We start from the raw sequence: 14,357 nt of genomic DNA, 5'->3' as shown, positions 1-14,357 counted from the left end.
TTGTGGCGACCAGGTCCTAGGGCGCCACACTCCCCCTTAGTTAAATTCAGTACTCCCGGACTGTGGAAACAAAACATAACATGTCATACATTTCATCCCAATATGGGAGGCACATTCTCTTTAACGTTACAAATTCAAACAGTACTATAAGAGTCCAGTGTGGCTCCCTGCCGGGTGTCCATTACACTGCTCCATGGGGGACCCGCCGCGATAAAACCCCCAACGTAGGCTCTGGGCGTGCGTCAGAGCATTGATGACCCCACTCTATGCACGCCGGACGGGTTTTTCTTCAGGGGTGTCGAGCACACTGGTGCTAACTATGAACAATTTAGGTGTTGGCCACCCATAGTCCAGTGGCCCAATTGTCCATTTTCACAATCAAAGAAAAAGAAAAACATTTTGTACACAACATTACAGACATTTCGCATAACTATTTACATTCCAATAAATACTCTTTCTTTCTCCTTTATACATTTGATTCCCTATACCTTAGAGGGGGTTGTCCCCGAGTGCTGCGTTGGGACCTGCGTAGCTCTGGTGTTTGTCCCTGACTACTTAGTGTGTCTCCTATCTCAGCACTACCGGTAGGCCTAACCCCAATAGGTATGCATGATGATCGCCCATGTGGTCTAAGAGTCGCCAAGGGTATGACAGGTTCACCACTGACAGGGGGTTGATCCTCCTGTTCCACTGCTGGCGTGTCACCTCGTGTCGGGGCGGACGGTTCTTTGGGTGAATCCGGAACCTGTTCTGTTTCTGGCTCGACCAACTGTGGGAACGTCAGGACCGGTACCACTACGGCACCATTTATGCGGGTCCAAGTCTTGGGGAATTTGCCGAGGATTGTTTGTATCATCTCTTCCCCCTCTTCTTGAACTTCCTCCACTTCCTTTTGAACTTTGCACCGCTCAGGGCACGTCTTCAGGCGGTCTCGGGAAATTGCTTGGCAGGTCTTGCCTTCATCTTTGCTTATGAGGCATACCTTACTATTGTCAAAGTTGGAGGGGATAATGGTGTAGGGCTCGTTTTCCCACTGATCATCCAACTTATGCGTCTTCCGCTTCTTCTTGAGGACTTGTTCTCCAGGTGCTAAGGGAGTTGCTGGGGCTGTTTGATTGTAATGCTGTTCTTGTCTCGTTCTTGCTTGAGACAGGCTCCTTTCCACGCACTCCTGGACCTTACGGTACCGCTGCTGCCGTTCTGCATCCCAATCCTCTATTTCTTGAACCGCCTCAGGCGACACAGTCCCCATCTCAAAGTCTACAGGCAACTTGCCTGGTCTGGCTCGCATCAGGTAAGCGGGGCTGCAGTTGGTCGAAGTCACTGGGATGTGGTTGTACAGGTCTACCAGATCTGGCAACTTTTCTGGCCATTGGTTCCTCTCTTCCAGCGGTAGGGTCTTCAGCATATCAATAACCACATGGTTCATTTTCTCGCACAGTCCATTGGTCTGGGGGTGGTACGGTGTGGTTCGAATTTTCTTACAACCGTACATGTTACAGAACTCTTGGAACACTTCAGCCTCGAATGCAGGACCCTGATCCGTCAGTACCCTTTCCGGATAGCCGTGCGGTCGACAAAAGGATGCCTGGAACGCTCTAGCTGCCGTCCTGGCTGTCTGGTCCTTCACAGGCACTACTACCAGGAAACGAGAGTAATGGTCCACAATGGTGAGGGCGTACACATAGCCTGACCGACTTGGTGTCAACTTCACGTGGTCCAGGGCCACCAACTCCAGGGGCTGCTTCGTGACAATTGGCTGTAGGGGAGACCTTTGGCTGGCATCATCTTTCCGCCTCAAGTTACACGGGCCACAGTCTCGGCACCATTTCTCGATCATCTTTCTCATGTGCACCCAGTAGAACCGATCACGGAGTAAGGCCTCCAACTTCTTCCACCCGAAGTGTCCTGCGTTATCATGATACGCTGCTAGGACCATTGGAGCATCCCTCTGCGGAACCACTATCTGCCAGACAAGTTCATTTGTTCGATAGTTGACATATCTCTTGCAGAGCTTGCCTTGGTAGGTGAACAGTCGTCCCCTCTCCTTCCACAGCTGCTGGGCTTCCTCTGGAGCGTCTGGGCCAAGATGGGTCTCAGCTTGCGCTAGCTTCTCTTTGACCAATCGCACGGCCGGGTCACCATTCTGTGTTTCTTCCCAATTATGGTGGAGTAATGGGTTAACCGAGACCTCGTGTTGGCTCGAGCGCTTCACTCCCACAGCATGCTCACACTGGGAAACACCCTGATGATGGAAAGCCGGTAACTCTATCTCTTCGAGTTCATCCAGGTCTTCTCCAGATTCGGGTAAGTGAGGCATTCTGGACAGCGCATCAGCATTGTTATTCTTCTTGCCAGCCCGATACTTGATGGTAAAGTCAAAGTTAGACAGCCGGGCCATCCACCGCTGTTCCAACGCACCTAACTTGGCTGTTGCCAGGTGTGTCAACGGATTGTTGTCCGTGAAGATGGTGAACTTGGCCGACGCCAGATAGTGCTTGAAGCGTTCAGTCACTGCCCAAACAATAGCGAGGAACTCCAGCTTGAAGGAACTGTAGTTTTCTGGATTCCTTTCTGTTGGCCGAAGCTTCCTACTGGCGTACGCTATCACCTTCTCTCTGCCTCCCTGCACCTGGGACAACACGGCTCCCAGGCCCACGTTGCTGGCGTCTGTATACAGTACAAACGGCTGGCTGTAGTCAGGGTAGGCCAGAATTTCTTCTCCCGTGAGAGCCCCTTTCAGCTGGACAAAGGATGTTTCTAGTTGGCTGCTCCATTCAAAGGGAGGGCTCTGCTTCTTAGCCTGCTTTGGCTGGCCCACCAGGAGATCTTGAAGGGGCGCTGCTATCTTGGTGAAACCATCAATGAACCTTCGGTAGTAGCCCACCAGCCCAAGGAACTGCCGCACCTCCTTTACCGTGGTGGGTCTTGGCCAGTCCTTGATTACGGTGACTTTCTCCGGATCAGGTGCCACACCTTCTGCGCTGACCACATGACCCAGGTACTGTACCTTTGGCTTCAAGAGGTGACATTTGGACGGCTTGATCTTCAGGCCATATTTTGACAAAGACTCAAACACTTCTGCTAAGTGCTTCAGGTGGTCTTCATAAGTCTTGGAGTAGACTATGACGTCATCCAGGTACAACAGCACGGTTTCGAAGTTGTGGTGGCCCAAGCAGCACTCCATCAACCGTTGGAATGTCCCTGGGGCGTTGCAGAGCCCGAATGGCATACAGTTGAACTCGCAGAGGCCCATTGGCGTCGTGAATGCAGTCTTCTCCTTGTCCGCCTCTGCCACGGGAACCTGCCAATACCCACTGGTGAGATCCAAGGTGGAGAAATAGTTAGCTGACTTTAAGGCTGTTAGTGACTCCTCTATTCTGGGTAGTGGATAAGCATCTTTATGTGTAATGCGGTTAATTTGCCTGTAATCTACACACATTCTCATTGTACCATCTTTTTTCTTTACGAGCACTAGTGGAGCTGCCCAGGGGCTACAACTATCTCTGATAACCCCAGCCTCCTTCATTTCCCGTAACATTTCTTTGGCACGCTGATACTGTGCGGGGGGTACAGGGCGGTATCTCTCTTTAACGGGAGGATGATCACCCGTGGGGATTTGATGTTTAACCCCTTTCACCTGCCCAAAATCTAGGGGGTGTTTGCTGAAGACCCGCTCGTACTCCTGTACCACCCGGTAAACCCCATGCTTTTGGTGTGAGGGGGTGGAGTCGGTGCCCACATGTAAGTTTTGGCACCAGTCTTCCAGCTGCCCCTTGGAGCCATTGTCTTCCGCCTGGTCGGACGGGATCAAGGGTTCCACTGCTTTGATGGTGTTGTTGCTGACAGTGTACAGTTTTGCTACAGTGGCGTACCGGGGCAATTTGGCTTCCTCCTCCCCACAATTCAGGACACGGATGGGCACTCTCCCCTTGCGGACGTCTGCTACCCCTCTGGCTATCAGGACTCCAGGCCTGCTGTCTGAATACACCGGTTCTACCAAGGCATGGTAATCCTGACCCTTGAGGCCTATTGCTGCCCGACACCATATCAACATTTCACTTCTTGGGGGTATTGCAATGGGGAGGGGGTCACTTACCCTCACACTGCCAATTTCTCCTCCGGCCAGCTCTACCTGCTGCCTCCTCATCAGGGCTCTGATCTCCCTCTGTAGGGCACGCTGCTGCCCGGAGCTGGCAGTTTCAGACGCCTGTTGCAACAAAATTATCACTTCGGCAACACAATTTTCTATCACATTTGTACCAATGGTTACCAATGGGTCAGATTCTTTGCGATCAATATCTACAATTATCATCCCCTGACACGGCAATTCTACCCGCCCCACTTTAATGGTTACTTCTTTGTACCCAATTTGAGGTAAGGGCTGACCATTACTGGCCACAATTGTTAAATCATCATCTGGGCCATGGTCAATGTCTGAATCAGCCCAATATCTTTTGTACAGTTTGTAGGGGATGGTTGTTACCTGGGACCCCGTATCCAGGAGGGCATTCAAAGGGATCCCATCCAGCACAATAGGAAGGACCGGTCGTCCTCCCACATACTTGCTGCGGCTGGGTGTTGAGCCGGGCTTCCTTACACCTGGGGGTCGGCTCCTGGCCCCAGGCTCGGCCCATTTAAAGGACAGTATCGTGCAATGTGGCCCGCCTGGCTGCAGCGGCGGCAGATCGGTTGTCCCGTTGAATCATACCGGTCTGTGTCTCTGCCTCGGGTCGGCGGAACCCTCCTCTGTCGCATCCATGGGACGTCATCTGGGCTGGAGGCCAACTCGATTCTTGCAGGCGATGGGGTCACTTGTAGAGACTGCACGGTCTTGGCAAGGGCAGCCACAGTCTTGGTCAGCTCCTGGACCTGCTGTCTGAGCTCTGCAGTGGGATCCTTATCCAGGGACTGCGCCTCAGCCCCTGCAGTGGCTCGTGTTGCAGGCACCACCCCGGGGTACGTGATAGCAAGAGGCCGGAGGGGTACTGGGTCATTCGGTGTAGATTCTCTCAGTACCCGGATGGCCTGGTCCTTAAACTTTGCAAAGTCCAGAGCAGGGTTCTGCAGGACCATGATACGCAGCTGGGTCCTGTGGGCATCTGACAGGAGCCCCTCTATGAACTGCTCGGTTAGGAGTTTGTGTTCCTCACGTACACTCTCTGGGTCCACTTGTTTAACTGCTTTCAGGGCCTCCTGCAGGTTTAAGGCATAGTCCCTTATGCTGTCTGTGGCCCGCTGCTTGCACCCAAAGAATCTCATCTTTATCTCTGCTGCGGTGCGGGTGTCAAAAGTACTCTTTAGCTTGGCCAGTATCTGGGTTACTGTCCCTTTATCTGTATCAGGCCAGGACTTCACTTCACGCTGGGCTGCGCCGGCTAGCTGTCCCATTAATATGCCCACCTTCTGGCTCTCAGTCAGCGGATACACCCGGAACAAGCTGTGCAGGCTTTCTCTGAAGTCGCTCAAGGTATGGGACTCCCCGGAGTACTGCGGCAGCCATTCTGCTCCCGGTATGTACGGCATGGTGATCGGCATTACCGGCGCTACAGCGGGGGCTGGGGCGACGGCGACAGGGATCGCTTCGGCTGGTGCTGCGGCGTCTCGGGCTATGGCAGCCACCTGCCCTCCCTCTGCGTCGGACATCTTCCTCCCCCTTAGTGAACCTTACCAGGCTCCGTTCACTTTTCAAATTTCCTTCTGGGTCGCGCGGGGTTAACAGCGCTCTGCTCTGATGGCGCGCTCCCTTCGCGCTCTTTGTCAGGCACGCCCCCCTTCTTCCTGCGCTCAGTGAGGCTAATGGCGGCGGCAGTTTTCAAACAGTGAAACACGCAGTAATACAGTCTTTAAAGCGCAATTCTTCAGGCGCACAGTACCCGGTGTGACCGGGCACGAAATCCTGTTCGTGACGCCAAACGTTGACTCGCCCACCCCAGGGCTATGGGACACCCGGTGCCGGGCCGGACTAGTCCGGTGGTAGTCAGTGGTGGCTGGGCCCGGCTCCGTGGCCCTGGTGGGTGTCAGTTGAATATGTGGCTGATGAGTTAGAGTTAATGTTCGTGACGCCACCTGTGGTATGCGGCTATTAAGCCGCCGCTGTTATGGGAGAACTCCGGGGTGATGTTATGACAGCTATGATGGTACTGCTCCCCACAGGTGGAGCGATGCCCCGGGATACCGTTGGTGCCCGTGAAAGTCTATGGTGTTGTGTGGCTAACACGGTGCAGGGCCGACAGGCGAGGAAAGAACCAGGCACAAACAACAGTCTCTTTACCTTTTCCTCTTTTACTCTGGGAACAGTCCAGTCCTGGGAGACCGTTACAGGTGGTGATGGGGATCCGGTCGGCCTGGAAGTACTTGGGATGATCTTTCTGGCCAGCTGAGTATGAGGCCTACTCCTGTACTTTGCTTTGTGATGATAGGACCCTGCTTCTCTGAATCCAGCAATGGCCCTCTTTGCTGCTGGGACCGATGGCACGTCCCTTCTTTCTGTAGGTGGCTGCGCAGACCCTCTCTCTGGTGCTTCTCCGCTGGAGTCCACACCGGGCCCTGATGCTGCAGCTGTACCTTGGATCTTTCTGGGCCAGGGGCTTGCAGCTCTCCTGCCCTTCGGACTCGGCTACCAGGGACGGATTTTATACCCTGGCAACCACAGACTCCGATGTCTGAGTCTCTCTGCTGCCTCTCAGCTATTCCTGCTTCTCTGGGCCAAGCTGCTCCAGCTCTAGGCCCCAGATTCACAGGACAGCTCACTCTGCGTCTGTTCACTTCCACTACTCCCTTCAGACTGACTCCACTTCCTCCCCCTGGTCAGGTAGAGGAAGGCTCCCTGGAATTCCAGGTTCAGAGCTCCCCCTGCTGGCCGGAGGGAGAACTGTGTTGGGTGTTAAACCTGCTGGCCAATGGATCTCCCAATTACCTCCAGGCTCAGCATTAACCCTTTGGGAGGGCAATGCTGTTGTGGCGACCAGGTCCTAGGGCGCCACACATAGTATCAGCAAAAATTGTTGAGGAAGGTGCAGGAGCCCATGAAGAAATGGAGGACGAACTGGCGATGGGCATGGAAGACTCAGCTGATGAGTGAGAGCTTGCTCACATTTCGGTTGTGCGAGGTTGGGGGGAGAGGGCAGAGGAAGGAGGCACGATTCTCACCTCTCTGCCACCAACACACCAAGGACTTGGTCCTCCTGGATGCACAAGACACATGAGTGCCTTCTTGCTGCACTACCTACAACATGACCCTCGGATTGTACGAATTCGAAGTAATGCTAACTACTGGGTTGCCACACTGTTAGATCCCTGGTACAAGACAAAATTTGGCGAAATAATTCCTGCCATAGAAATGGACACACGTATACAGGAGTATCTGCAGAAGGTGGTACGGATTCTTAGATCTGCTTTTCCAGTAAACACCAGTGCTGCACAGAGTGAATCTCAACGCTTTGTCATGGATAGGAGGAAATGGTCTTTTACTTGTCCACATCTGAGGGACCGAGGGCTGGCTGCTGTGCTGAGATGCCATTGAGTCCCTGCAGTCTTGCACTTTTGGTCATATACAAAATGAGTTGAAAAAGGACAGATGCGGGTGAAAAGGGGAATAGTTGTGTTGGAAAGGGGAAAAAAGTTTTTGTCCGTGGGTTTGGTGGTTAAGCAAAAGTAACATTTGATGAAGAAACACCATCTGTTACGGTGGGACTGGCAGATTTGGATAAGGTGGTATATACTATGTTACCGCTATATAACGAAAATTAATAAGAAAAGAAAGAGAAAGGTATATATCCCCATCAGCAGTCAATGTCCACCGTGCTCCCAGATGGAAAAGGAGAGGTTGGCAACTGGAAGGTTAGGTGGAGGATACAGATCTGTGTGGCTATGAAACTAATAGTTGCCTGAACCGAGTTAGACGCCACTGGGATCTGGAGACTGGGAGCCCTGTTAGCGTCACAGGGTCCACACGCCCACCCAGCCCAGGAACTCCCTGTTAACATCACAGGGGCCATTCAGTACGCTGACCGTGTGCATTGGGGCCACACCTGTGGACAGCAGGCGCATCAGCAGCAGCAGGCCTGTTAATGCCACTGGGCTGCACAAGCAGGACTTGTAGGACAGGAGCTGGTCTTAACCGTTCTGCGTTACCAACTGTGGTGGCGGCCTGCATCGATGCCCTATCCCTGCCTACCTCTGGCCTAAAGCCGCAATGGTTTCAACACATGGAGGTGTGCTCTTTCGGAGCATAATAGAAGACTGCGCACCTCCTTGTTGGCTCCAGCCCGTTTTATAACCTGGGTCTGCCCCAAACCAGGGTGGACCACAATGCACCTCCTGGAGACAAAAGCAGAGTGACATGTCATGAGTGGCATAACTAGCATCCTATTTGGAACCGCAACTTCAATAATGACCTCATGGCTGCCACGACACAAACACCTCACCAGTCATCGTCTGACCATTAATAATGAGGTGACAAGTCATAGGGGCGGGCCTCTGCAAGCCATTTGGGAGTGGCCTGGCCACATCATCAGGACACCTGATGCCCTGTGGTCTATATGGGCCCCCCACATGAGGGGCAGGGCCAAAGAGTTCATTACCGGACCTAGTCTCTGATGCAGTAAGTGCCTGAGCATGGTCAGTTGCATGAAATACAGTCTCCGAAAAAAGACTATCAGCTTTAGCATGGTGTCTAGGCACAACACAGGACTTAGACCCGGCACGGAGTGCAAGTACCTGTGCAAAGAGGCTTTTCGCACTAAGTGTGGGAGCATGCGCTGTATCCCGAAATGAAGACTTAGCCTCAGGAATGGCACAGTCAGGCTGAGCATACTCACTAGGCGAAACACTGTAGTTACGCTGCGGCTGGGGTAAATCGGCACACGCATGCGCACTAGCTGCCTCTCCACACTTACACGTGGAGGAGAAATTGCTCTTCGGGTGGGGACTTGGAGATGCTGTCTATGAACAGAAGGAAAAGCCTCACTTTCTATCCCTCCGAATGATCAAATGCAGCAAGGAATTCCCTGAGTTTGCTATAAAATTAGCGTAGCAAAATGTGCATGAGGGTGTCATGCAGAGGTACTGCAAATAGATTTGCACCAGTGGGACACTAATGGAAGTCCAACAGTCACTTCTTGTATGCCACTAAATGGCAGCATTTTTTGCTATCATTATAGCTTATTAAAAACAGAGCAGGAGAGTGTCCTGCACAGGTGCTAGAAATAGCTTGGCACCAGTGGGACAATAATGAAATACAACAGCCAGTTCTTGTATGCCACTAAATGGCAGCATTTTTTGCTATCATTATAGCTTATTAAAAACAGAGCAGGAGGGTGTCCTGCACAGGTGCTAGAAATAGCTTGGCACCAGTGGGACAATAATGAAATACAACAGCCGGTTCTTGTATGCCACTAAATGGCAGCATTTTTTGCTATCATTATAGCTTATTAAAAACAGAGCAGGAGGGTGTCATGCAGAGGTGCTGCACATAGATTTGCACCAGTGGGACACTAATGGAGTACAACAGCCACTTCTTGTATGCCACTAAGTTTACTCAATTTTTGGTATTATAATGTCTTAGTAACAATGAGTTTGAGTGTGCAATGCAGGCAGACGTGCTGCAAATATCTTTGCACTAGTGGGACAATACAGCAGTCCAACAGCCACGTTTAGGATGCCACTAAGTTCACTCAGTGTTTGCTAGTATAATGGCTTAGTAACAATGAGTTTGAGTGTGCAATGTAGGCAGACGTGCTGCAAATGTCTTTGCACTAGTGGGAAAATACAGAAGTCCAACAGCCACGTTTAGGATGCCACTAAGCTCACTCAGTGTTTGCTAGTATAATGGCTTAGTAACAATGAGTTTGAGTGTGTAATGCAGGCAGACGTGCTGGAAATATCTTTGCACTAGTGGGACAATACAGAAGTCCAACAGCCACGTTTAGGATGCCACTAAGTTCACTAAGTGTTTGCTAGTATAATGGCTTAGTAACAATGAGTTTGAGTGTGCAATGCAGGCAGACGTGCTGCAAATATCTTTGCACTAGTGGGACAATACAGAAGTCCAACAGCCACTTTTATGATGCCACTAAGTTCACTCAGTGTTTGCTAGTATAATGGCTTAGTAACAATGAGTTTGAGTGTGCAATGCAGGCAGACTTGCTGGAAATATCTTTGCACTAGTGGGACAATACAGAAGTCCAACAGCCACGTTTAGGATGCCACTAAGTTCACTCAGTGTTTGCTAGTATAATGGCTTAGTAACAATGAGTTTGAGTGTGCAATGCAGGCAGACGTGCTGCAAATATCTTTGCACTAGTGGGACAATAAAGAAGTCCAACAGCCACGTTTAGGATGCCACTAAGTTCACTCAGTGTTTGCTAGTATAATGGCTTAGTAACAATGAGTTTGAGTGTGCAATGCAGGCAGACGTGCTGCAAATATTTTTGCACTAGTGGGACAATACAGAAGTCCAACAGCCACGTTTAGGATGCCACTAAGTTCACTCAGTGTTTGCTAGTATAATGGCTTAGTAACAATGAGTTTGAGTGTGCAATGCAGGCAGACGTGCTGCAAATATCTTTGCACTAGTGGGACAATACAGAAGTCCAACAGCCACGTTTAGGATGCCACTAAGTTCACTCAGTGTTTGCTAGTATAATGGCTTAGTAACAATGAGTTTGAGTGTGCAATGCAGGCAGACGTGCTGCAAATATCTTTGCACTAGTGGGACAATACAGAAGTCCAACAGCCACGTTTAGGATGCCACTAAGTTCACTCAGTGTTTGCTAGTATAATGGCTTAGTAACAATGAGTTTCAGTGTGCAATGCAGGCAGACGTGCTGCAAATATCTTTGCACTAGTGGGACAGTACAGAAGTCCAACAGCCACTTTTATGATGCCACTAAGTTCACTCAGTGTTTGCTAGTATAATGGCTTAGTAACAATGAGTTTGAGTGTGCAATGCAGGCAGACGTGCTGCAAATATCTTTGCACTAGTGGGACAATACAGAAGTCCAACAGCCACGTTTAGGATGCCACTAAGTTCACTCAGTGTTTGCTAGTATAATGGCTTAGTAACAATGAGTTTGAGTGTGCAATGCAGGCAGACGTGCTGCAAATATCTTTGCACTAGTGGGACAATACAGAAGTCCAACAGCCATGTTTAGGATGCCACTAAGTTCACTCAGTGTTTGCTAGTATAATGGCTTAGTAACAATGAGTTTGAGTGTGCAATGTAGGCAGACGTGCTGCAAATGTCTTTGCACTAGTGGGACAATACAGAAGTCCAACAGCCACGTTTAGGATGCCACTAAGCTCACTCAGTGTTTGCTAGTATAATGGCTTAGTAACAATGAGTTTGAGTGTGTAATGCAGGCAGACGTGCTGGAAATATCTTTGCACTAGTGGGACAATACAGAAGTCCAACAGCCACGTTTAGGATGCCACTAAGTTCACTCAGTGTTTGCTAGTATAATGGCTTAGTAACAATGAGTTTGAGTGTGCAATGCAGGCAGACGTGCTGCAAATATCTTTGCACTAGTGGGACAATACAGAAGTCCAACAGCCACTTTTATGATGCCACTAAGTTCACTCAGTGTTTGCTAGTATAATGGCTTAGTAACAATGAGTTTGAGTGTGCAATGCAGGCAGACTTGCTGGAAATATCTTTGCACTAGTGGGACAATACAGAAGTCCAACAGCCACGTTTAGGATGCCACTAAGTTCACTCAGTGTTTGCTAGTATAATGGCTTAGTAACAATGAGTTTGAGTGTGCAATGCAGGCAGACGTGCTGCAAATATCTTTGCACTAGTGGGACAATAAAGAAGTCCAACAGCCACGTTTAGGATGCCACTAAGTTCACTCAGTGTTTGCTAGTATAATGGCTTAGTAACAATGAGTTTGAGTGTGCAATGCAGGCAGACGTGCTGCAAATATTTTTGCACTAGTGGGACAATACAGAAGTCCAACAGCCACGTTTAAGATGCCACTAAGTTCACTCAGTGTTTGCTAGTATAATGGCTTAGTAACAATGAGTTTGAGTGTGCAATGCAGGCAGACGTGCTGCAAATATCTTTGCACTAGTGGGACAATACAGAAGTCCAACAGCCACGTTTAGGATGCCACTAAGTTCACTCAGTGTTTGCTAGTATAATGGCTTAGTAACAATGAGTTTGAGTGTGCAATGCAGGCAGACGTGCTGCAAATATCTTTGCACTAGTGGGACAATACAGAAGTCCAACAGCCACGTTTAGGATGCCACTAAGTTCACTCAGTGTTTGCTAGTATAATGGCTTAGTAACAATGAGTTTGAGTGTGCAATGCAGGCAGACGTGCTGCAAATATCTTTGCACTAGTGGGACAATACAGAAGTCCAACAGCCATGTTTAGGATGCCACTAAGTTCACTCAGTGTTTGCTAGTATAATGGCTTAGTAACAATGAGTTTCAGTGTGCAATGCAGGCAGACGTGCTGCAAATATCTTTGCACTAGTGGGACAATACAGAAGTCCAACAGCCACGTTTAGGATGCCACTAAGTTCACTCAGTGTTTGCTAGTATAATGGCTTAGTAACAATGAGTTTGAGTGTGCAATGCAGGCAGACGTGCTGCAAATATCTTTGCACTAGTGGGACAATACAGAAGTCCAACAGCCACGTTTAGGATGCCACTAAGTTCACTCAGTGTTTGCTAGTATAATGGCTTAGTAACAATGAGTTTGAGTGTGCAATGCAGGCAGACGTGCTGCAAATATCTTTGCACTAGTGGGACAATACAGAAGTCCAACAGCCACGTTTAAGATGCCACTAAGTTTACTCAGTGTTTGCTAGTATAATGGCTTAGTAACAATGAGTTTGAGTGTGCAAAGGGCAGGAGGGTACAGTGGCAGGGTTGTGGGTCTGGGTAGAGGAAAGGAAGCCTCCCTTTCTATCCCTCCTGATGGGGAAATGCAGCGAGGAAATCCCTGACCTTAGCTACACAGACGCTGTCATCTTGTGTAGCTGTTAAACTCTGTTTTCACGGACCTGTCACCTATGGCTCTGACCCTGCCGGTATTAGCCCTTAAAAGGACTGATAGAAAGTGCTATCCCTATGCTGTACAGCGCTGTGTATAGAGCGTACACAGCAGTATTGGAGATAGGAGCTGCGCCAGCGGTGACTGACACTCAGACGCAGAAGAGATAATGGCGTCCGGACGGGCAGATACTCGTTTTTATAATGCAGGGACATGTGACATGGACATCCTATCACACATGCCGTTGCTTCTCTGGCTAAAAGTCCACTTAGCTGTGTGTGTGTCTGGGATTGGCTGACATGCTGGCCCGCCCCACTACACGCGCGCGCTTAGGGAAGGAAGACAAGGAAAAAAAAAAAAAATGGCGATCGCCATTAGCCATACAGCAGTGATCTGAATGCGCTGTTCCCGCACACTATACACTGAAATTTCATAATAGTGTGAGTCACAGAGTGACTTACACTATTACAGCGGAAAGCCAGCTAGTAATTAGCTGGTCTTTTTGCTGCCAGAACCGTTCTCGAACGTATCTAGAACTATCGAGCTTTAGCAAAAAGCTCGAGTTCTAGTTCTATCTAGAACAGCCCCCAAAATCACTCGAGCCGCGAACTGGAGAACCTCGAACCGCGAACCGCGCTCAACTCTAGTAAAAATATCTCATTGAAGTTTGTGACCTCGGAGCACTACTGTTTTCCAAAAGATAATGTAGACTACATATTACCCTTAAAATTATATTGATGAAGGACATACTATTAGACTGACCTTCGTAAACAGAGCCCCAGCCAGCGATGTAGCAGCTTGTTCCAGGAGTGGGGTCCATAGGTACTGTCGGGAGACATACTGGAATTGCCCTTGGAGATGCTACTACTGTGTTCGTTAGCTCCACCAGTGCAAGGTCATTGTTAAATGTTTTCTGATTAAACTACAGGAAAAAATATAGGCAAGATATTAGTATTTTTTTCATTCAACACATTTATTTTTCAATGCCAGTTTGTTTTGCTGAGAATGCATTTGATAAATTAACAGTGCCACTTTTCATTGTTGGCTTGCTGTAGCCAATTGTTTTCATACTAAATTGTGTGGATATAGACATCTAGATATTTAAAGGGAATCTGTCACCAGGTTTTTAACACCTAATCTGAGAGCAGCTTAACATAGGGGCAGAGATCCTGATTCCAGCGATGCATCACTTACTGGGTCGCTTAGTGTACTTTTGATAAAAAATCACTATTAAACAGCAGGAATTATCATTAGAGGACTACTTGGCATGCTGCCTGGTAGTCCAGCAAATTCATGAGCTCTCTATAAGGGTGCACCCACATGACCGTATGATTTGCATGATTATCGGATCGC

At 49.3% G+C, this 14,357-nt stretch overlaps 1 protein-coding gene across 2 annotated transcripts in view; it reads right to left on the bottom strand.

Moving 5' to 3' along the window:
• Window positions 1-14,357, bottom strand: part of PRSS56 (serine protease 56) — a 184,936-nt gene that overhangs the window by 121,408 nt on the left and 49,171 nt on the right. For both annotated transcript variants that reach the window (XM_075340420.1, XM_075340421.1), the window contains exon 7: window positions 13,767-13,926. In XM_075340420.1, coding sequence (XP_075196535.1) covers window positions 13,767-13,926 — 160 coding nt within the window. The remainder of the gene's footprint in view (window positions 1-13,766; window positions 13,927-14,357) is intronic.

This window comes from Anomaloglossus baeobatrachus, chromosome 3, assembly GCF_048569485.1.
Source record: "Anomaloglossus baeobatrachus isolate aAnoBae1 chromosome 3, aAnoBae1.hap1, whole genome shotgun sequence".
Taxonomy (NCBI): Eukaryota; Metazoa; Chordata; class Amphibia; order Anura; family Aromobatidae; genus Anomaloglossus; species Anomaloglossus baeobatrachus.
The sequence above is the reverse complement of the archived record's forward strand: the minus strand, read 5'-3'. Positions and strand labels throughout refer to the sequence as shown.